The sequence below is a fragment of the Phallusia mammillata genome, chromosome 1 (genome assembly GCF_965637545.1).
Source record: "Phallusia mammillata chromosome 1, kaPhaMamm4.hap1.1, whole genome shotgun sequence".
NCBI lineage: Eukaryota > Metazoa > Chordata > Ascidiacea > Phlebobranchia > Ascidiidae > Phallusia > Phallusia mammillata.
In genome coordinates this window covers 9,862,462-9,884,804 of record NC_137252.1, presented here as the reverse complement: position 1 = coordinate 9,884,804, position 22,343 = coordinate 9,862,462, and the positions used below count along the sequence as shown (strand labels likewise).

Genomic DNA, 22,343 nt, shown 5'->3' with positions numbered 1-22,343 from the left:
GTTGTCATGCAGCAATTACATAAAGATTACAAGGGAACCCCTCAGGCCCTAAATATAATATGTTCAATCTTCAGAAATTTCACCGCAAATTTTATGCTGTGGCGAGTTTGGTCATAAAAGTGGAGGCAACGATCGCCCTGAGCGCTTGAGATCATTGCAGAAGATTTTATCTGCTGACCGACTCGCGTTTATAAACCAATATGCAAAAATGCAATCCTAAACTATAGGTAGGCAATTCAAATCAAATGTATCTGCTTTAAAGGTTGCAAGAATCTTGCTTTAGAGGTATCTCAAACATCTTATCAAATCGTTTTGTCTACTGCAATTAAAGAAATGGTCGTTGTTTCTTGTAATTACCTTTAAACGGGCTACTACAGCACTTTTCGTACAAGTTTTTACTTAATCCTTTTTGTTTTACTGTTGACAGACCTTTTCAACTTCAAAGCAGCGTTTATGTGTTTAATCCACCGTTATATGCGCAAAAGCAAACTGTAATATACAACACAATAAACCAGCACACAGCATATTGTACGGTCAGCAAGGTGTAACAATTCCACCTCGGTCACTCTTAAACCCATCTACCAGGTTGAAAGCTTGAACAGCACAAGATCGTTATCTTTAGGGACATAACTGCTGGCACCAGTTGAATAAGAAGACCCGGTAGCGCCATCTCGCAGTGACCAATATTCTCGTTGGTCTCCACGAGCTGTTAACCCGTTCACTGACCTCACTGAAGCACCCCAAGTGGTCATTTTTGTCTCATACCTAAAAAACAAGAAATTAGACTGTCCTTTACATTTTGTTTTCTGTTTTACTAATGGAAAAATCCACATATTTTTTTTATACTCCTATTTTTGTTGCAGAAAACATGTTTACTCCATGTTTGGCAATGACTTACTTGAAATTGCCGGTACATTTTGCCTGAAACATCACTTCCACCAGCTTTGTGCCGTTTGCGACATTTACGACTACCTGACTGTAGTCATACGGGCCTGTGTAGGGCTCTCCCAAGGTTACGATGACCAATAGGGTGACGGTAATATAAACCACGTCTTCCTCGATTTGTGAGTAATCTTCACACTTGGGTGCTGGAACTGTTGTCGTTGTTGCAGTGGTACTTGGTGCTGTTGTCGTTTCTGTAAAAATAAAATGGCATAAATGTCATCATGCAAAAGCGTCAAGTAACAAAATCGCACTATCAATTCAGTCTTTTTGCCTCGTTTGTGTGTGTGTGTGTGTGTGTGTTAAATTGGCATTAGCTGTGAACTGCTTTAATCGTTGGTAAGACGACAGATCAAAAAATCGTCTGGGATAATTAAAATATATGAGCAATACTGTTATGAATGTTATGAACTTCTAACAAAGTTTTTTTTATGTGGTCTCGACTGCAAATCAAGTTTCATAACGGTTAAACAATTTGGTTTGGCTTCTGTTTACTGAATGACAAATTCATGAGCGGTCAATCTCCACTTTGCCCAATTAAAAACAGCATATGTTTTGCCGTGTAATATACAACATTCTTAAAATTGATACTTCTAAACTTACCTGGTGCTGCACAAGTCCAGCTTTCTTTTAAAGTCAGAACACTTTTTCCGCTGATTACCGGAAGCCGTTGGTAAATTGAAGCAATCTGATCATCATCGGTTAACGGAGTAAGAAGGGTCGTGGCGGTGGCACTAATTGATGTTGAAGTAAATTACATTATACGTGCTTCAAACCTACATAGTGTATTGCAATCGTCGATCCCAATGGCCTCACTTACTTATTTCTGATACCCTTAACTTATATAAAAACAGAAATAGTCCTAAACCAACGCGCTCTCATTGCTGGCGATCCCAGTTGCGGATAATATACATAGGTGTTGATCTTTTAGTGTATTGCATTGCATAACCATAAAACACAGACTGATTTAAATGTATTTCAGTTAAGTATGCATTTAACTTATAAACACACTTGAAAGAAAATGTTACTTGTAAACATTGGCAGTGATTGTGGATGTTCGTTTTGAAGACTCCACTTACCTAAAGTAACCAATTTAATTTGCAAAATTACTTAAAAGGAAAGTATCGTTTGGTTATCACTTAATTAAGCATGGTACTTGCTCATCACCCAACGCAACTATTAATGTTTGTGAAAATAGATAAAAATGCTCACTTGCAGAAGGACAAATTCACGTTCATAACTTTACTGGCTTCGTTCAGTGCAAGCAAAGCCTCGGGCGCGGAGTATCGGTTTCCAATAAACGTGTTTTCTCCTTCAATTTTCACAGAAGATTCCAGATAGGTAATTGCTGATTGGATGGCGCTGTTTAGAAGTGCCAAATGAGTTGCATTGTTGGCGACATTTTGCTGGTTCTTTACACACAAAAGACCCAGAACCATTTGGGATGTTTCGTCTGGTCAAATATAATACATCCTTTTTTTATAAAGCTAAAGTGTTGGTATACATTTGAACATACATTTTCTGTGACTATAGCTCGGTAAAATTATTTGCAACTTTCGGAGCTTGACATATCAAAGATGTTTGCTTACAGAAAGTTTACAAATGTAAGCGACACTTTTTTGCTTCTGTAACAACTACACATGTCACCTTGGAAAATTGTTCGAAAAGATAAAAACGGGACTTCGCAAACTTATAGTCAAAGTTTGTGATCTGCATAGCACACACAACTTACCTACACCGTAAGCCCACCCTCCATCTTCATTCTGCCCCTGGAGCGCTTTGCAGATGACATCTATGTCCACATCTGCACCGTTTACGCACAACGCTTGTAGTGCAAGTCCGTACTGATACCAACCATCAAAAGCAAGTCTTTGTGTACGATCTGATGAAGTAAGACTATCGGTTACAAGTTACAACCAGTAGTGGGATTCAAATTTTTTGTCAGCCGGTTCTATTAACAAAGTCCTATTTTTCAGCCGGTTCCATCACAAAAGTCATATTTTTCAGCCGGTTCTGTTACAAAAAGTCCATTGACAGTAACCAGTAATGCTAACCGGTTCGCTGATCTCATAAAATTCCGTGAGACGGTTGTATAGAACCGGTGCGAACCGGCTGAATCCCACCACTGGGCACAACCTTTGCTTTATACAATTCAGAGTGAAATTTGTTTATTTTGCTGCCAATTGCAGCCGTTTGTTTAGCAAAGGATTTATTTTTTTGGAGTCTGAATTTATATTTTTACTTCTGTAATAGAATTGACTTTCAAAACGTTGTTGAATCAATTCCTGCAGATTGACTTCAGAAAAAGTTTTTGGATCGTTGCAAGTTGACAACACCGCCATCAAGTGGTAGGAAAGTGCTCCAAGTTTGGTGGCGCTTTAAAAAAGATTGCGTAATATTTATTTTCGATTGTGCGAACTACATCCGATTTTGTTTACATATTACTTAAAACATAATATTGTCTTAAATCTAGCTGAAATTTGCTTTTTTAAAGAACGGTTGTGATACAAAGTTGATTCGCCAATCGCGTCATTCTCGTCTTTGTGCTACCAACTATTTCCGTGATTGTTTTGCTGCTATTCGGTGGCTAGGTGTTTTTTACCATTATTCAAGTTGTAAATAATTTGAACACACAGCCCAAATGTTGTTGTTACAGCTAGAATTTCCTAGCACGTTTCTTTTCCTGTTTCTAGTTCTAGTCAGTGATCTGCTTTATTTACTGTGACGTAACAAAGCGCCTGCCATGATTGGTGGAGAAATCTTAAACGTAACAATGCGTATGATGTCATAAGTGGTGCAATCTTGTGCAGACCACGTTTTACAGTTTCTTTCTGTGCTGTGAGCAGCCTTTTGAGTAGTCGCAGTTTGTGGTTGAACTAATTTAGTTTAGAAATATGTTTGTTCTAACATTACTGTGTATTATGTGCAGCTATAAAAGCATGAACACTAAAGTTGATTTTAAGGTGCTAAAACTTCCGCCAAAGTGACTGTAGTTTAAACGTGGTCCCTGGATTCCTACCAAGGTACGTACTTTAGTTGTGTGTAACTGTATAAGAATAATGTACGCGTCAGGTACACGGTGTTGAGTTCAAAACGAATTAGGCAACCCTAGTGCAGTGGTCGGTGCAGATCTAGGATGCACATATTTTTAGTAAATTAAGACTGCTGCAGTGGTGCCTAAATCGAGAAAAAAGTGCGAGAAAAAATTGAGCTTACTTGTTGCATTGTTGTACTCGAGTTTCCAATGCATTTATTTGCTGATTTAATGTGTAGAACCTGGTTTGGTCCGTAAGTTGAATACTGATCATTACTGCACTGTTGTTAGCCGGCAGTAAACGGTCAATGTAATCATTTCTCAGTTCTTTTAAGGCCAGACTCGGCGGCTTTCCGTCTAATAAGGAATAGAGTACAGATTACAGACAGAATGCAAAATGTAGCAAAACGTTTGTTGAAGCATTTTTTAGTTTTGGGGAATACTCTCATGTATTTTAAGAAGCGCTTTGACATTGTGTAAGTCTTTTTCGACATTAATGGTTGTTGAACGCATCTACTTTAAGTTTCTTTATTACGCTTTAAGATGGCCAAAGGAGAGTATAAACTTGTAACATTTTTGAACTGCTATATGACAATTTAATTTTACTACGTTGAAAGCATAGTCGTTTAGTTTACCAAAAATTGTATGCTAGTGGTTTTGTAGCTCCTCTATATTAATTAGACTTACCACAAATTGGATAGGACGCACCAGAAGCCACGCACGACAATGCAATCATCAACCACAAGGTATTAAAGGTCATGGTTTGATTTAAAATTTCTGCAAAAACACCTTGTGCTTATAACGACTTCTTTGCAAGGTTTTTTAGCCTATACACCTTCTTAAATCAATTGATTAATTTCCAGTTAGTCTCTTGGAACAAGTTAATAATACTAGTTTAAACTAGATTAAAATGCTTTCCTGATCAGCGATATGCAGTCTAAACGTTTTTAAAACCTTGTATTTTCACACTGTTTGTTCTTTAGTTGAACATATAAACTTCCGAGCAGTAAACTAAAAATTGCCCCAAATCGTAGTTTAGTCCTAAACGTAAACTGACCAAACACTTTTATACGCTCCTTCGGTGTTTTCCACTTACTTATCTATCTTGTTTAAGCACAACTCTCCTTCGTTGTGAAAACTAAACCGCCGCAGGCACAAACTCTATACACATCCAACGATATTAAAAGCCTTCCTTTCAAACTTAACAGCTTGAAGCTACAATCATTGTACCAAACTTGATTTTGCAAGCAAATTGTTTTTTCGTCCGTGATTCATACTGGATGAACGGTACCATTGTCCCTTTCCTGATTGGTGACGTTCGTGTACCGACCGATTGCCGATAAAAACTGAATAATTTCCGAAACATACGTCCTATTTTCCGAACAAACGAGTTTCGATAAACCATGCCGGTCAACGGGGTGGAAAATATGAAACGATCGTATTTGTTTTAAAAACAGTACAGAAAAGTCAGTTTGAAAAGGACGAGACGAGAGGCATTAAACTATATTTTTAAATTACAGTTTTTGCAATATGCCTAAAGGTATTGGTTACTTGACCTTTGCTTAGAACTTCGAGTGTTCAAGTCATTCAAACTTGTGTTTACAATGTTTGTTTTCCAGTTGGCTTTGAGACTATAAGTTCACCTTTGTCAAGGTATGTGGCCAAACTTAACCTTTTTTGGCCATTTTTTGCGTTATTCCTATTACCACAACACCGTAACATAACTGCCGGAAGCTTTACGGCTTTTCATGTTCATCTTTCCTAAACGTGCTGAAACTTTGACGGGAATTGTTTAGTTTTCAGTTACGCTGCAAAACAATTTTCGGTTTGGGAATTTACGACTGCACGCAAGCTGCTTTAGTTAGTTCGAAACCAGAACCGCTCAGTGGCCAAGACAAGTCTTTGTGTAAATGCTCAAGGCTGTTTAGGTTTTTATATCGACTTATCTTACATAACTGACGTTACATCATTGATTTTACTTCTTATAGCAGCAAGGAACCTGATTTGTTAACACAAATTTGCTAACACATGCCAGTCTTGTTATTCTTGGTATTGTGTCACTAGTGTACTGTTTGGTAATATTCTGTAGAGTTTTATGGGCAGAATCGAATTTCATACAATACAATACTGGTTGGCCAATTGCATCCATACTGACGCCGTAGGATCGTTTAAAAATTATACGGAAACGCTTGTGTGCGTTTAATGCATTAGAAATACAAGGTCCCCAATACAACAAATGTCAGCATGACTTGTTGAACACAAAACGCAATAATGCACCAATTTGAACTTTAAGAATAGGTTAGGAAGACAGCATAAACAGGGAAACATGCAAAGTTTTTACACAGCCTCGCGTTTTCTAGAAGTTCCGCGTACAGGAAAGTCCCCGTGTCAAACTTGAGTCGGTGGATTTCTTCTGCGGATTTTTAAACTCAACATGACCCCGGCCAGCGCACCGACAGCCACGCAAACGGCTGCTCCGATGAGAGCAAACAAAAGATGCGGGATTCCGCCTGATGAGACAGTTGCCTGTTCTTCGTCGATAAAACGCCCTGTAAATTATCATTTTCGTCATAGGGTTACTAAATGTTTTAAGGTTATTAAACGGTCTTTCTTTAAAAAAACAGCGATACAAAAGTTCTTTTTGCTGCGCCGCACGCAAAAACTTGACCTGGTCTCGTGATCGTGACGTAAGAAACAAACACTGTCGGATTTAATGAATTGATAAAAACGTGGCAAAATGTGTCGTTATTGGCGGTTTCTAAACAGGGGACCGCAAATTAAATTCGTCGGGAGCCCAGAGAGCTTGATGTTTTGTTACAATCCTATTTTATGTCAGATTGTCTTTTCTGTATGGCAGTAGTTCTTAACCTTTTTTGACCAGTTCCTCCTTTAACAATTCAAAACAATTCATCCCTCCCCAATACACTGCTTCGTATAGATGCTAAACCATACAAAGATTGTTTAAAATTGTTTTTTTTTCTTAACTTTACTGGTCATATTCCTAAAAATTAAGTGTTTATTTTCAAACCACACGGAAAAATCAAAGTTTAAAATTCCTCCCGGTTGGGAACCACTGCTCTATGGGATTTTTCAAATAAAATAAACACTGTTTACCGTTCATATTTACAATCCGCCGGTGGATTACAGCGCTCTCCTCCGATCTAACATCGCTTTCCATCACCTCGCCGAATTCCTCCTCGATCACGATCGGCCCCTGTACTACGTGACCTCTGATGCGTTCGTCATCCACAGAAACGGGGAAACCCCCCACGCTTCGTTTGTGTCTGGCACTTGAGCTCTGCAATAAAAAAACAAGTTACTAGTTGTTAAAATGTACATCACAAGAAAAACTGAAGGAATGCTTTTGCCAAAAAAATTTAGTAAAGAGCATAGTAAATGATCTTAAATAATAAGACAAAAAAATCGCGCTTTTCTGCAGGAGTAAGATCTTTTTTCAATGGTGTCAATCACCCAACTTTCTTTGGCGAACCAGATAACGGGTTAAACATAACTGGTGAGTGACAAACGTAATTTACAAGCCCAAAAGTAACCTTATGAAAAATGAAAAAGTTAATTACAACGCAGCAACTGAAATTTAAATAAACGGCATAAGTTCCAAGGGCACAAAATCCAGCTCACGAACCACAATTTGTTAGTCCGTGAAAAAGCATTGCATTTAAAGTAGAAAAAGGGGCTCTGAAATTTTTATTTTGTAAAGTATGTGACATAGGGTTTCTTCAGAGGAATGTAAAAAAATCACTTACGTCACTGCAGTTTCGTTGGCAAACCGGATCCTCATCGCCTACGTCACAGACAACTACGTCACAGCGAAAGTAGACGTAGGGCAAAGTGGCGTCGGAAAACTTGAAAGCTTGGATAGAAAACGTCGCCATATTATTTCTTTTATCGTAGAACTGCACAGTTTCATCAATAGCACATCTAAAAATAACATACCGAAAAAACAAAAATATGTTTAATGATTTATGTTGTACACGTAATTCTTAGGTGTATAGGTTTATATCATAGTGCGCTCCATTCTAAAGTAACAAAATATGCGATTGTTCGCGCATAATTGTATGTTTTAGTCTTGTTTGTGACGTACTAAACTGCCCTTGAAACATTCCCACGCGAAGTAATCTTACGAAACTAAACCAAATCATGCATGTTGTTGTGGGAATACTTTCGCAAGAAATGAAATTTTTATAGTTGTTAATTTCACAGCTTTATTTCGCTAAGGTATTTCAAGCTTCATAAATCACCTACGCCAAGATTAGACCGCGAATGCTCGAGACTGCAAAAGGTTGTAGAACCACTGGTTTAATAAACCGAGTGATCTAACCACAGCACAATTGTTTTCAAGCACGTTAAACCATTTCACCGAACAGTTGTTTAGCAAAGTCTAAACAGTGGTATGACACAATTGAGTTGGAATGTCAGCAGATAAGCCCAAACTTAATTGCATGCTCTATCTTTACCACCCACATTAACTTCGACCTGGTAAAGCATTACTGGTTAGATTTTGTTCAAAAATATTTTTACAAATATTTAAATATTGCGGAATTTGTAAATTCCAAATTCTCTTGTGTTGATATATTCAAAAAAGCTAGTAAAAACAATATAGATTGAACGAAAGCATCAATCAACGAAGATTTAACACAGCGACTGGAACTAACCCATTTTCGATGAAAACATACACGACATCGGATTTCGCTTGAATATTGGGAGTTGCTTGACATTTTTCCACTACTAACTTCAAATCTACATCATCCGTATTGAATCTCACGCCAATGAAAACTTCCTCGTGTAGTTTTTTAGTTAACGGATAAGCCTCTCTTGCGTAAGCACGACTGAAGGTGGAATCTGTAATGTATTAGTTTAGATCACACTCATCAATCGTTTATGTCGTAACTCATGGACAGGGAAATTCTAACTAACCAACGTAAGAACTCACATAATAAGAAGTTTGCTAAAAGTTCAAAGAGCATTTATGAACTCTTTTTCGAACCCAGGTCACTCCCTGGGACGAATCCCGATCAGAGTTTTTATGTCTGTTTATGGGTTAGCCTAGACCAGGGGTCACCAAACTTTTTTTACTGCGGGCCGGATAAGTTTAAAAATGATTCACGCCGGCCGCATAGTTTTTGCATGCCCTAGCGCAGTGGTTCTCAAACTTTTTTGACCGCGACCCAAATCTGGGCTTTAAGAACATCTTGCGACCCAAGCCTCAAACAACAAAAATGTATTTTTTATTTTTGTATGAATAGTGATCATCCTTAAACGCTAACTGTTACTTTCCAAGTTCTGTTTCGTATGATTAACCTCCTATCATTGCCCGTGCTAACGTGTTACAATCGCCGTGTGCGTAATAGAAAATTGGAAGGCTACTGTCTGTATGTTATAATGATTGGTTCATTTTGCTGTATAGCGTTGTCGAGTGAGGCTGTATTTGGCTACGGTTCTATCAAAACTCTCAGAAAACCACTTACTTATGCTGCAATACTCCAAGGTTACCAAGATAAAGCCACATAAAATGCCTATGATACAATAATTCAGTCTTGACTGAGAATTAAAAATACTTGAAAATTGAAATGAAAAAGTTCGTTTGGGCAGAATTGAATCACCACAGCGCGACCCATTTTGTGACCCTGCGCGACCCATGTTTGGGTCGCGACCCATACTTTGAGAACCACTGCCCTAGCGCCTCCTTTCCAAACTTAGCATGCAAGGCGATTTTATTAGGTGCGACAAGAAATGGTCTTTCTACAACCCCATTTAAATTGTACAGGTCGTCTCTTACGAGCAATGCTGGTATGTTACGTCACAAGTGACAAAAAAGGCAATTGTTTGGGCACAATTGTCACTTGTAGTTTTGTCTGTGACGTAACAAACTGGCTTTGGATCAATCCTGGGCGTTGTAATTTTATAAAATTAGGTAATATTATTCTACATGTCGCGACAGGAAAACTTTCGTGAGGAATAGATTTATTTTGAATGTTACAAAGTTATCAATACGATTTGGCAAACCCCAAAAAACGGCGGGGGGGCGGATGAAATGACCTCGCGGGCCGTTTGGTGACCCCTGGCCTAGACCATTCGGCCAAGTTTGAACATTTGAAAGCAAATTTAAATATTTTTGTTCTTTTCGCCATCTAACGATATTTAGTAAACTTTTTTCAACTTTCGTTTTGCAAAAATGCACATTCCAGCTAAAGGACCGCTAGCCCTCGATATAATGGCGAAGAGAACGTTTTAAAAAATAATGAAAAAGTATGCGAACCACTGTTCTAACTGGACTTTAGTCGGATATACTTGGCTAACAAATTATAATATTATTGTGCGTTCTCAAATTGTGGATTTTGTTCTTTACAGTAACTTCAGTTGTTAACTCCTTTTTTAAGGTTGTGGCGTATCCTCTGTGACAGAAATAACTAAATTAATCACATTAGATACACGCACACAATTCGATATTCCGCATACGACTTCGTACGGATTTGTATACCGCGTTCATTAACACATTCTAACCTGTCAATCTCTATTTTACCTTCGTATAAATCCATTTTGAATTCAAACTCTCCATTGCCAGAAGCATAGTGCTCGACTAAACTTTCGCCTTCTGGCCAATTTTCTTTGTTGTTGTTTGAATTTAGGCCGCCACCTTTGTGTTTAAAGTCTAGGGCGGCCACTTCAGATGCGTTGTTGCCTGCTGTCTTCTTTTTGCGTAGTATCACTGTACGCCGGCGATTGAACCTACAGTTGACCGCGTACGAGTGCCCGATGTCCCGCATAATTACCATCCTTGGGTCGGTCGAAGGCTTGAATACTATTTCGTTTCGGTATGTTACCGTTTGGTCGTCGATCTACAAAGTTGAACATTTGCAAAAGAATTGTATGCAGCAGATTTTTTCCGGGACTTTGTGAACAATCTAAAATTTGTTTTTCTTATCTCATGCCCTTTTAAGACATTACAGAGAAAAACCGTCATGTGATTTGATGTACAGGCTTTTCTGTTAGTACTTGACTCTGTTGTTCGATAACTGTAGTTTTTGACTTTTTAGTCAATGCATACAACTGTCTGTAAGCTATTTTTGAGGTGGAAACTCATAGACCTAACATACCTTTATTTGTTTTACATTAGAAAGACAGAAAAATAGTGTCGTAAATTTGGTAAATAACTAATAAGGTGGTGTAAGAAATGTTCACGTTTTACAGCTGTGTATTTTACCACTAGCAGCGTATTGTTTAGATTACCGGTAAGGTAAAAACTTAGCCCTCATACTTGTGACGTCGTATTGCAGCGGTTTAGCAACGTCACGAATATGACGTGGGTGGCGTTATGGCTCGGTGCGCACGTTGGGTCTCCGCCAATCATCATCCGGCTTGCAATAGCTCGTGACGTCATACTCTGTTCTCGGGGAATCACCACCGTCATTCGATGACGATCGCAAGTGACGATTGAACAACTTTGCTCCTTGCAGACTTGGCGTTCCACCTCAGTCTGATTGTTATTCTCACAACGACGGCTGCATCTGTTGACCACATACGATTTCTATGCCAACATTCAGTTTCTTGTGAACACTGATGAGACCATTTTGTTGCGCAGAAATGATACTTATTTGTCGTTTAGTAAAACAACGGTGAATATAAAAACGAACAACTGCCTTCTCGCGGAGACACGAAACGTGTTGGTGCCAGAAAACGCGAAAAAACTGTATGTGTTTGTGCAACCCAGTCAGTGCAAGGAGTGATGTTGTGACAATGCCTTTAAAGTTCCACATTGTGACTAAATTTAAGACAACAAACCGTACCTTGTTGGCGTCAAACCACCTAGTGTTATTGATAGTATAAGTTTGTTTACATCACAAATTGTCGTCTACAGCAGGGCTACTCAAACTTTCTTGCTCTGCGACCCCATTTTAAAACAGAAATTTCTACGCGACCCCTTGATGGGTATGATGTAAAGAAATGCTTATATTTTATATATATATACCTTCTAATGGCGCCCAAAAAGCCTGAATTAGTTTCTAACTTGATACACAGATTGACAGTCTCAGTTTTTATGACGTCATAAGCTATATTGTGACGCTTGTGGTATCTGCTTTTTCGCATTGTTTGCACACAATAGGCATAAAAAAGTCTGGCGCATATGGCTACTAGGCTGATAATATTCTTTAAATTCTACAAAATGTGTTTAGAGCAGTTTGAATACACGGGAATGATGCTTAAACAATAAATGTACGCACGTATACAATTTATTGTGACTGACATAATAACTCATAATGTTTCGCGACCCCAAAATTATATTACGCGACCCCAATTGGGGTCGCGACCCACAGTTTGAGAAGCCCTGGTCTACAGAACACCGAAGTTTAATAATTGCAACCTCAATGGGTTGACTTGAGCGTGCTAAAACCTTGTGTTTGAGTTTTTAAAACCACACCAGTGAAGTTGTGCTGATTGCAATATGTTTTAACGTTCATCACACACTTGTAAAGTGAATCATGCGGCATACCCGAGTGCGTGTCGGTGGATTTTGCACCTGTCTGGATCCGGTGTGAAAGACAAGTCACACTTCCGCTTCCGCACTTGCACCCCCTCGCCACAAGAGGCGCTACACTTGCTCCACTGGCCCCATTCGGACCAGATTTCTGCGCATTTCGTCTCGTCGTCCTGACATAGCCAAAAAAGTATTTTTTTTATATCGACTTATTGGAAAATGCCAATGTCATAGTGTAAGTACGAATAGAAGGCCTTACCTTCAGTTTGCAGTCAAATCGCTTGTCGCACAGCCACCCGTTATTGATGCACTGTAGTCTTGGCAGAATCAATTCGGAAGAGTTCTCTCTTTGACAGCCGTAAAAGTCAGTTGGACAGGACACTGAAAGTTAATTGAGTTAAATAAATGTTGCAGAAAATGGGGATAGATGAATGTAAATGCTGAAATAACCTTGGCTTTAAATTTGTATACTGATTTATCACAGAAGTAGTAGTTAGCCTAAGCATGCTTTCTTAGGACTGCCAGAACATGCTTATGTTTTGTGACTAATCGGCACTGAATTTGCATATTTAAAAAAGTGCACATAAAATAAGGCTGTTGGCACCCAAGCCCAAGAGCTTAACACAACATAATGAAAACCAAATATTAGAAGTGTAAATCAGTGGTCGGCAACCGCCGGTACCGGTCCGCGTCGAGTTACCGGGCCGTATAGTTTTTCAGGTTAAATGCTTTAAAACATTTTGCCTATGTCACCCAGGGATGATAAACGTTTTCATTGTCGAATATGCAGTTTTTTGAAGGCCGGTCCGTGATAAAATTTCAGTTTCAAAAACGGTCCGCGGTACAAACGAGGTTGCCGACCCTTGGTGTAAAGCATCCTACACCTTAACTTACATATAAAACAAAGCAATCGTTCAACTAACTTTCGCAGTTGTTTTGGTCCGAGCAAATGCAGTAATAACCGTTCACCAGATGAGCTGGTAAGCATAGAGCTCCATAGGGACACAGCTGCCGTTTGCAATTCTCTGACGAACCCGATGTTACTCTGTGCTCGTTCACCTGTATTTCAGCTCGCGGCATCACATTGTTTCCGGCGTCTGCTTGTTGACATTCCAGTACCATGGTATAAAGCGCGTAGTACGGGCTGCCAAAATCAATCAACATTGAAACTACACTAAAGTATTTAAACAGAGGTTCTAAACTTGTGGTAAATTCGACACACTTTGTGGATAAATATAGTTGGACAAAATACTTTTATGTACCCGAATTGGTTATGTTAAAAAAATTTACTGCGATTTTTATTTTCTTCCAAGGTATAATTGTGCCGGAAACCGCCGATTTAGCACCACGTTGCGCGTGCAAAAAGCGTTAATTCGAATCTTATTGATGATTCAAGCGTTTTTGTACAGCGAACCTAAGGTGTGAAAACTTAACAGTTTGCGATGGCATTGGAACCCGCGACAAGCACTTTATATTTGCCTCTAACAAAACATGTTTGGAAGACCGGCCTAATTCGGTTTGATATCTTTTTTATGATTGGCATGCTGTAATTTCCATACCTAAGTAATGTCAAACCTTGAACTTGACTTAAATGGTTTTAAATGACATTTAAACCAGGTCGACCGGACCTAAGGAACTGCTTTTGAACGATGATAAGCAAAGTCAAGGGTCAGGCAAAATTCAACTGTAGGAGGTAATAAGCGCCATATGACACAGACATATGGATGTGTATGTTTTTTTTAAGGTTTGGTTTGGGTGACCGCTAAGTAGTTTTAAGAGACCGTTTTAAGAAGTGTTTAATTTAAATACCAAAAAATAGCCATATATTTGCAAGTCCAAATTTTGGGAAACCGCTGGAGAAATTTGGGGGACCGTTTCACCTTAAAAAAACACTGTGTATGCCTATCCGACAACACAGAAAACGCAAGCTATGTTATAAATCACCGAAACTAATTTGTCTCCCTCAAAGCAAGATAAGCTGAAGGCTGCGTACTTGGCTAGGGATTAGAAATAAGCCAGACAACCCGCAACGCATGGATTTCGGTAGATCTGTTTTTTGGTGAATAAACTTCGTTCCTAAAGATATTGGTTGCGGTTGCAATAAACAAATATCGAAAACCTTTGTGCAGAAAGTGTCACTACATAAAACTGCATATGGCCACTAAATTTTAAGGCCAATTCTATACCCTACTTTGACTTGTTTTTCAAGGTTGTAAACAAGTTTTTGTATCCAACGTACGAAAGAAGTCGAGTCAATATTCCTAGACAAATTCGCCTCTTCTGTATTTTGTATTTAAGTCAAATTAAGTCTTTACGCATAAGAAATCAATTCACTACACCAAGATTGAGATGCCTGACTAGAAACGTTATCCCCGCAACCTGGACAAAACGAAACTCACTTTGTTCTTGTAACAACCGCTCCATTTCTGACCAAAAGGGCTTCGTGTTGCAAAAACACTCTCGCTCCCACTCGTGACTCTTTAACCACTTCGTGGCAGGAGAGCGCAACTCGGTAGGTCGAAATTGACGAGCTCTCAGTCAGTTCAACACAAACGTTTCCAGCCGATGAAGCCTGTAACGTAAGCAAAGGATTTTACAAAGATTGCACCATTTTGAACCATTAGTGCCTGCTTTGGTTTCATGCCACAGAGTAATTTTGGGAATGCTTTTTGACGCTAATTGCAAGTAATTCAGTAAAAGATCGTGGAACGACTTTGTGGGTTTTGCTGTGGCCTGTTAAGATTGACACGTGCCCTATTGGTTTCAAGTACGTTTTTTCTGAAGAAGAGCGAAAACACTTTAACATATCAGGTTAAAAACGCTTAAATATGCCCTTTGTTTTAACAGTGGTTAAAAAAGGGTTGTGGGGCCGCGAAAGGTAATTTGTTTATGGGTCGCACTTAGAACTGAAAATGTAGCGTTATGAAATTGCCTTTGTCGACATACGGATGCTTGCGTAATCGAAAACGTGCATTTCAAAGGTAATTCGGTTGCAGGCGAACACAAGTCAAGGTTTGAGTCGTGTTTACGGTTGCAGGTCAAATTTGCCCGCAGCCATCAGTTAAACCGCCTTCCATCACTGCACAGACAACGATAAGTGCCGAAGAGACATCATGCGTTTAAATTTCTTGTAAACCAAAGATGTATTTTTTTGCAATGGTAGACAGTAGGCCTATTTTACAAACGCAAATAGTTTGGATTATTCGTGGTTGTTTTTTTATACTGAGTACGAGTATTTATGACTCCCATCGAAATTTGAGTTCGTTTTTAGGCTACACAACTTCTCAATCTCTACAGAAGGTACGCTACCAGTCAAACACACACACTTAAGGTACCCAACTGTAGCGGGTTTGCAAGCACGCTTTCTTCAACCAAACGCAGCGAGTATGCCATGGATATTAGTGCGCATGCCAAGTATCATGTAGGCCTACAATATATGCATGTTCTTTTGTCTTTAATTGGCTGTTGATGTGCAGACAGTTGAAACATCTCTGAAAACCAATTAATGTAGGCCAGACACTTCAGCAAGTCTAAGCCAGCTGTCGAATATGACAAGCGACATGTTTAACTCAACCACAGACATAACACGCTTTTTGTGATGTCATAAATGCGGTAAGCACAAAGTGTTATTTGTGAAGCTTGTCAGTTCTATAACCGCTCACACATATTTCACTGACATATGCAAGATAAGTTCGGTGTCAGGCCAAAGCTCCCTTTGCATCTCGTTTTGACTTGACGCGGCGCCGAATCACATTTTTCCCGTTTACTGAGCAGCATGTGGTCCAGCTTCCAACATATTGCTGCTCTGCTGAATACTAAAGTATTTTATAAATGCGGAACTATAAGACGGTGCCGTCAACCGCATAAAATCGGGAAATGTTAATGGGCTCAGTTACCAAGTTGGCGGTCATAAACATTTGTATTCTATGTTCATAACTGGTCCATTTTTCAAAAAGCATCACGTAGCATTATAGAGTTTCTTCTCGAGAATTTCTCAACGAGAATCTAGTCTCGATTTTCAAAAAAACAATTCTCATGAGAAATTACGTCACGTATTGCAAACAAAAAGTAAATGTGACACCTCCTATTACGTGTATTTTCGTTTAAACTCGCCCCAAGAGCGCACTGAACACATTACCTTCTTTCTTTGCTTCGTTTTTTGCTGGTTTGGTAGCGAATTCTACCAGAAGCGAAAAAGCGTGAAATCGGAATTTGTTTGTTTTTGTTAAAATCTGCTTTCTCGTTTCTCAAACAAAAATCGAGAAATAGAGGAACCCTACCACATAGATTTGAACAATAATGCCTTAATATGTTGACCACTCAAAACCTGGAATAAGTTAAAGTTGATTAAAAAATGACAAAGTTGATGTAATTGGAAATATCATTTTAAGTGATGCCAAAAAGTTCGCTAGGAACCACTGATGTAGGCAGAAAACTATCAAACAACAGATGGTTGTGTAATACTTAGTGTGCAAAGTACACATAAACCACTTTTAATTTCCGTCCATAATCGACAGGTTTGATCTTTACTTTGGCGGTGTTTTGCGATTTAGACAGGATAGCAATCGAAAGAAAATATCATCCCGCCATTGATACACGCCGCCTAAAAGAGTCCTTTGTTGTGTTCTCGGTACACAAACAGTGCATACCGACGTTCACTGTTATCTCGGCGTATAGAAAGTGGTCGCTGCAAAGATAGGCTTTTACGGTCAGCTTTGTCTGGACTTTGTCGGAAATTAAGGGTGATATTTCGAACTCAATCAAACCGATACAAATTATTTCACACTCTGCAGAACGCCATAAAAAGCAGTGTCGGTGTTAGATATAGCGTTATATTTTCTCTTGACAAAATACCTCTTCATAAATATTACAACATATCGGGCACTACTGGCTTAAAATGAACAAAAACACTTTAAAAGCAAAAAGAACTGTAATTGATAACTGGCGTTTGACTTGCAAAGACATAGCAGAATTGGATTGAGCTCACATATGATTTTGTTTATTTGTACTTTCGAATGTGGTTTGGCCAATGTTTGTCAGTGTGAAGAGCGCTGCATTACAAGGCTATGACCGAATTACACCCAGAATTTATAGCAATAAAAGCTTCCTGTGTTCGCCATTGTGGTTTCCTATATCGTGAATAAATAAACCCTTCAAACGATGCACAATAGGCAACCTCCGCTGCAACCAACCTAATCCGATTTCAAGCAAGGCTGCAAGATAATCTGTGATATCATAAATAAACTTTGTCTTGGGCGACCAACAATGAACGTTAGTTTATGACAACTCAGGTCTGGTTGCCTGGTTTGGTATTTTGTTTGTTAAACGCCAGCTTTAATAACGCCGGCGACACAACAAATATTCACTCTTAAAGTATAATTTACTGTTTTTATGCTAAATGGCTTTGAGGCAAAATTACATCTGAAAATACGCAACTAAAGTGAAACATTTTGGTTTATCACAATGGTGCTTTGTTTTAAATCTCACTAAAAACATTAAAGCTCTCATAAAAAATTACAAGAAATACCTTGGTAACACACTGAAACCGCTAAAAATTGTGTTTATTTAAAGCAAAAACACACTTTCTCGAAAGAAAAACGAGTTTTTGTGTACAATACCCTTAGTCTTATTGATAGTAACAAACCCTGTTGCGCCGATAGTAAAGCAATTTTGGCCAGTAACGCATTCCTTTTATACCAGTGGTTCTCAAAGTATGGGTCGCGACCCAAACATGGGTCGCGCAGGGTCACAAAATGGGTCGCGCTATGGTGATTCAAATATGTCCAAACGAACTATTACTGCATTAAGTAAACACAAACGAATTAACTTAATGTAGTAGTAGTAAAGTCACCACACTCGACCACGTTGTACAGCAAAATGAACTAATCATTGCAACATACTGACAATAGCCTTCCAATTTTACTGTCACGCACATGGCGATTGTTACGTCTAGCACGGGGAATAAAAGTTAATCATGCGAAACTGAACGTGGAGATGTAACAGTTAGCGTTTAAGGATGAATAAGCATTCGTACAAGGAAACATTTTTAGATTTGGGATTCACTTCTATCAATGATCATGGTGCTACAAAGCCATAATGTGTGTTGTGTTATGTAGTGTTGTCGAATCGAACTCGTTAAACCTGCAGCCATTTTGACATGAGCAGACTCCTATGCGGCGACGACGTGGCCTCGTAACTGTTACATTTTTTGATGTTTGAGGCTTGGGTCGTGAGATGTTCATAATACTCGAATTTGGGTCGCGGTCAAAAAAGTTGGAGAACCACTGTTTTATACCCAGTAAGAAGACCAACGTTAAGGTCAGCAATCAACTGGGTAATTGTGTATCTCTTATCACCAGACGCCCAACGAATGACGAAAGACACATAATATCACAAAGTATTGGTAGGTCTGCTTAAGCTTAAACTTGAGATAAGAGAGATTGACTTGCTGGGACAAGCCGCCCATCGCAGTAACTAAACGCGACCGGACAAGTCACTAGAATACAGAATCTCAAAGATTCAAAATATTGGCAATTTAGTCCATAAATCTTCTCTATAAAAAGGCATTTAATATGGAAATAGAATGAAAAATTTAGTATGAAATAGTAAATATTTTTTGTATTGGTCCCTGATGGGTGTAAATGGCTTTTACGATTTGGTAGATTCACAGGAAGAAGTCGTATAAATTTTGTATATTTTCTGAAATAGCTCACCTGTGGTACGTTTAGAACCAAGTCACCAGGCAGGTCAGCTTTCCTCACAGTCAATGTCAAGGATTTAGCATCGCACGTGACACGAAACGTTTCATCTGCAGACGAGAAAAAAGGCGCTGTTTAGTCAGTGCGTTGTCACCAAAGCTCTTTATAGCAAACCAATTTATAAATATGCTTGCAATAACGCAAAGAAATCCGTTACCAACAAAGCCGTCTTTAAAACACGCGGGGAGGTTACAAGAAAACGTTACATACTTTTTAAAAAATACTTTGTTGCCTATTGCACACCCACACCATACACATTTAGCATGTTTCTTGTGCTATTGTTGGCATGTTTATTGGAATTTTATCCAGTTTGAATCCCATTCTTTGCAAGGCATGATTTAATAACCCTTGGTTTAAAGTAATTACACAGGCAGAAAATAGACGATGTCGGGTTATTGACCTTGTAATATAGTAGTTGGGGGTGGTCCGGTCGTCAGCTCGCCCTGTTCGTCGTACTCCCCTGCGTAAAAAAACACAACCGTCGCTCAAAAATACATGACACTTCTCAAGTTACGACTCCCGGAAAAGGGAACCGTTGACGTAAACGGATAAACTTCACTCAACGCTGGCATATCCCGAGCTTGTAAATCCGAGAAGAAAGACTTTAGGCTGTGTGGTCTGTCAATCACTGAAGTCTTGCGGTAATTTTGGCTACCAGCGGTTTGCCAATAAAAGAAGCCTACCAACCCGAGGGATTTTTCTACGGTTTCGCACTTTTAACTCTCGTATTTCGCTTTTCCTGCTTTGCGGATTGTGCAAGTTGGTTGACAAAAGCATTTGCGTTTATACGGATACGATGCCTGGGGTAATTGAGTGTTCGTGCTCTAGGCGTTGACGCAACAAACAAACCAATTCAGCGCTTTGAAACTGCAATCGATTATGCCAGTTTCGAAACAAGCTTCAAACTTAGGCACACAATTCACGGTTCTAACAGTTTCTATTTGCCATCGTCATGTAAAATGAAAGCGACAGAAGGGATGCAATTTGCATGGACTCGCACAAGAGAAAGAAAGGGGCTGACGCGAAGTTACAGATAAGGGCTTTAAACGCTTTTACTGTAGGAAAACATGTTGTAAAATCGAGCCACATATTGACCAAAAACTTGACTTTGCGTTTTTTGTTTACTTGTAAACTTCTACGGTAGCCCTACTTGAAATGCTTATCCATAAGCATCAAATGCAACATTCACGCTAAAATAGGCATGGAATCATAAATGTTTACAAATGACCGGGATCGTACTGCAGTACTGCAGCACCATGGTGACCTTGTCCAGACGAGGAAGTGGGATAATGAAATAAAATGTCAAGTCTGGTATCTTGTTTACCGGCGTAATCATGTGGTTATTACAGCAGTGTTGCTTGTATGTTTACAAGATTAACGATTTATGAGGCGAATAGGATCTTCGTATGTATAAGCACCAATTAAACCTTCACCTCTATCGGTATTCTCCTTCTATTTTTGCATTGTGTTTAATTCGATTTTCGCTGGTAAGAAACGATAAAAAAACTATATTTACTTTTTATTTTTCTCGCACAACTAGGATCAAGTGTTAGTGTAAATGGTTAAAGCATATTTTTGTCAGAATTTCATGTTTTAAACAAATATGCCCAAGCAGATTTATACCCAAATAGACAGCATCACGTTTGCGATAAACAACACACGTTTTCGCTGATTAAGCCCAATCATAAATATTTACAATCTTTTGTCATGAGTTCAACTATTTTCAGGGCCGGTATCCTAATGTGTTCATACTTAAACGGCTCTTCAAACATCCAACCACACTAAACACATGCAGGCCAAGGTTTGCAATCGATGTCATGGCTGGTCAAACTATTTGCGAACTCACATTTAAGTACTTTTTAATATAAATTACATCATTAAGTTGCTTGATTTCACATTTTGATGATTTCATAATCTTAAAAAAATCCAGCTTACATGCAAGAATCTGTCTCCTATTGATTGCTGTTCAAAACAGATGACTCAAGCCCAAATACGCGCAAAAAGATTGGCATACCAAGTCATTGCCATTTTTATATGACAAGTAAATTGGTACGCGCGAGAAAAATGTTGCTGATGTTCGGAAAATTCAACCAAGCAATAAAATAATAAAAGTTTCCACATAGATTGTCTATATGCTCTGTACCTGCGTAGTAATCATCGTCGTCTAACACTCCTCCAGCAACTATCCCGACCAAAAGCATCATTAGAAACGTGATTCTTCCCGCAGCACGCGACATGTTTATTCTCGCTATCCGACTACCAAGAACTTGGCCACGTATACCGAGCACCAGGCATCGCTCTTATCGCAACCTATCTCAAAGCGACACTTTCTCGCGGCAGCCTGCTGACGTAATAATCTTTTTACCCACCGGGACCCGGCTGCGGTAAAAAACGTCGGAGCCGGTGGACGTTAAGGCTAAAGCTGTGGTTTCCTTATAGCGTCCTTGCTTCGGGACTTTGACTTGAGCTAGTGCGTCTAAACATTTTAAAAAGATTGACATTTTTAAACAAATTGGATACAACAGATAAAACCCTTAAAGTCCAACAACCAAAGTAACAGCAAATCCAAACACCTACATGAGTTGAGTTTGTTTTTCTTGGTAAAAGACAACAATGTGACACAAGTACTAAGCCTGAAAAAGCTGAGCAACGTGAAAATGTTATGGCGCAAAAAACAGCAGAGTGCACAACAGGTGGATCATCATGACTAAACGCGCTGCAGCTACACCGTATAGAATCTATAGATGTACCTATTTGGCGCAGGGGTTTTCACACTAGGTTTCTGGATTACACGTATATACCAAAAACAATTTTCACCAGAAAACCCGCTGTTTCAGGACTTGATATACTATTTATTATTTGTCCGTTCAATGTACAACCATTGTTCAGCCCAAAACTGTACTCAAAATATATACACAGCGGTTTTGGCTCGCCTGTGAGTCTACAAAATCTGTTATCTAAGTCACGAACACAGGGCAGATCTTATTACCATTCAGCATGCAGGTCTATCACCTTTGTCATATAACGTGACGATAACAATTTGTGTACTGATTTTAATTGTAACACAGGTCGGGTCTTGATTTTCTACACTTGAAGTTTTATAACCAGTAGAGTT

General features: G+C 39.0%; 2 protein-coding genes across 2 annotated transcripts; both read right to left on the bottom strand.

Annotated features, from left to right (window-relative positions):
* Positions 1–445: 445 nt before the first annotated feature.
* On the bottom strand, positions 446–4,730 carry LOC145227285 (transcobalamin-1-like). Its single transcript, XM_080092351.1, has 8 exons — positions 4,664–4,730; positions 4,159–4,333; positions 3,185–3,318; positions 2,675–2,824; positions 2,155–2,395; positions 1,546–1,676; positions 899–1,136; positions 446–765 (listed from the first exon to the last, which is right to left on the bottom strand). The coding sequence occupies exons 1-8, from the start codon at positions 4,710–4,712 to the stop codon at positions 579–581; spliced, it is 1,305 nt and encodes a 434-aa protein (XP_079948477.1). The 5' UTR covers positions 4,713–4,730; the 3' UTR covers positions 446–578.
* A 1,310-nt stretch (positions 4,731–6,040) lies between these two features.
* LOC145227956 (uncharacterized) lies at positions 6,041–21,465 on the bottom strand. Its single transcript, XM_080092948.1, has 13 exons — positions 21,372–21,465; positions 19,629–19,688; positions 19,184–19,278; positions 14,870–15,042; positions 13,394–13,614; positions 12,730–12,851; positions 12,486–12,643; positions 11,253–11,502; positions 10,518–10,833; positions 8,650–8,836; positions 7,741–7,915; positions 7,091–7,274; positions 6,041–6,525 (listed from the first exon to the last, which is right to left on the bottom strand). Exons 1-13 carry the CDS (start codon positions 21,463–21,465, stop codon positions 6,365–6,367), a joined length of 2,196 nt encoding a protein of 731 aa, XP_079949074.1. The 3' UTR covers positions 6,041–6,364.
* Between the last annotated feature and the right edge of the window lie 878 nt (positions 21,466–22,343).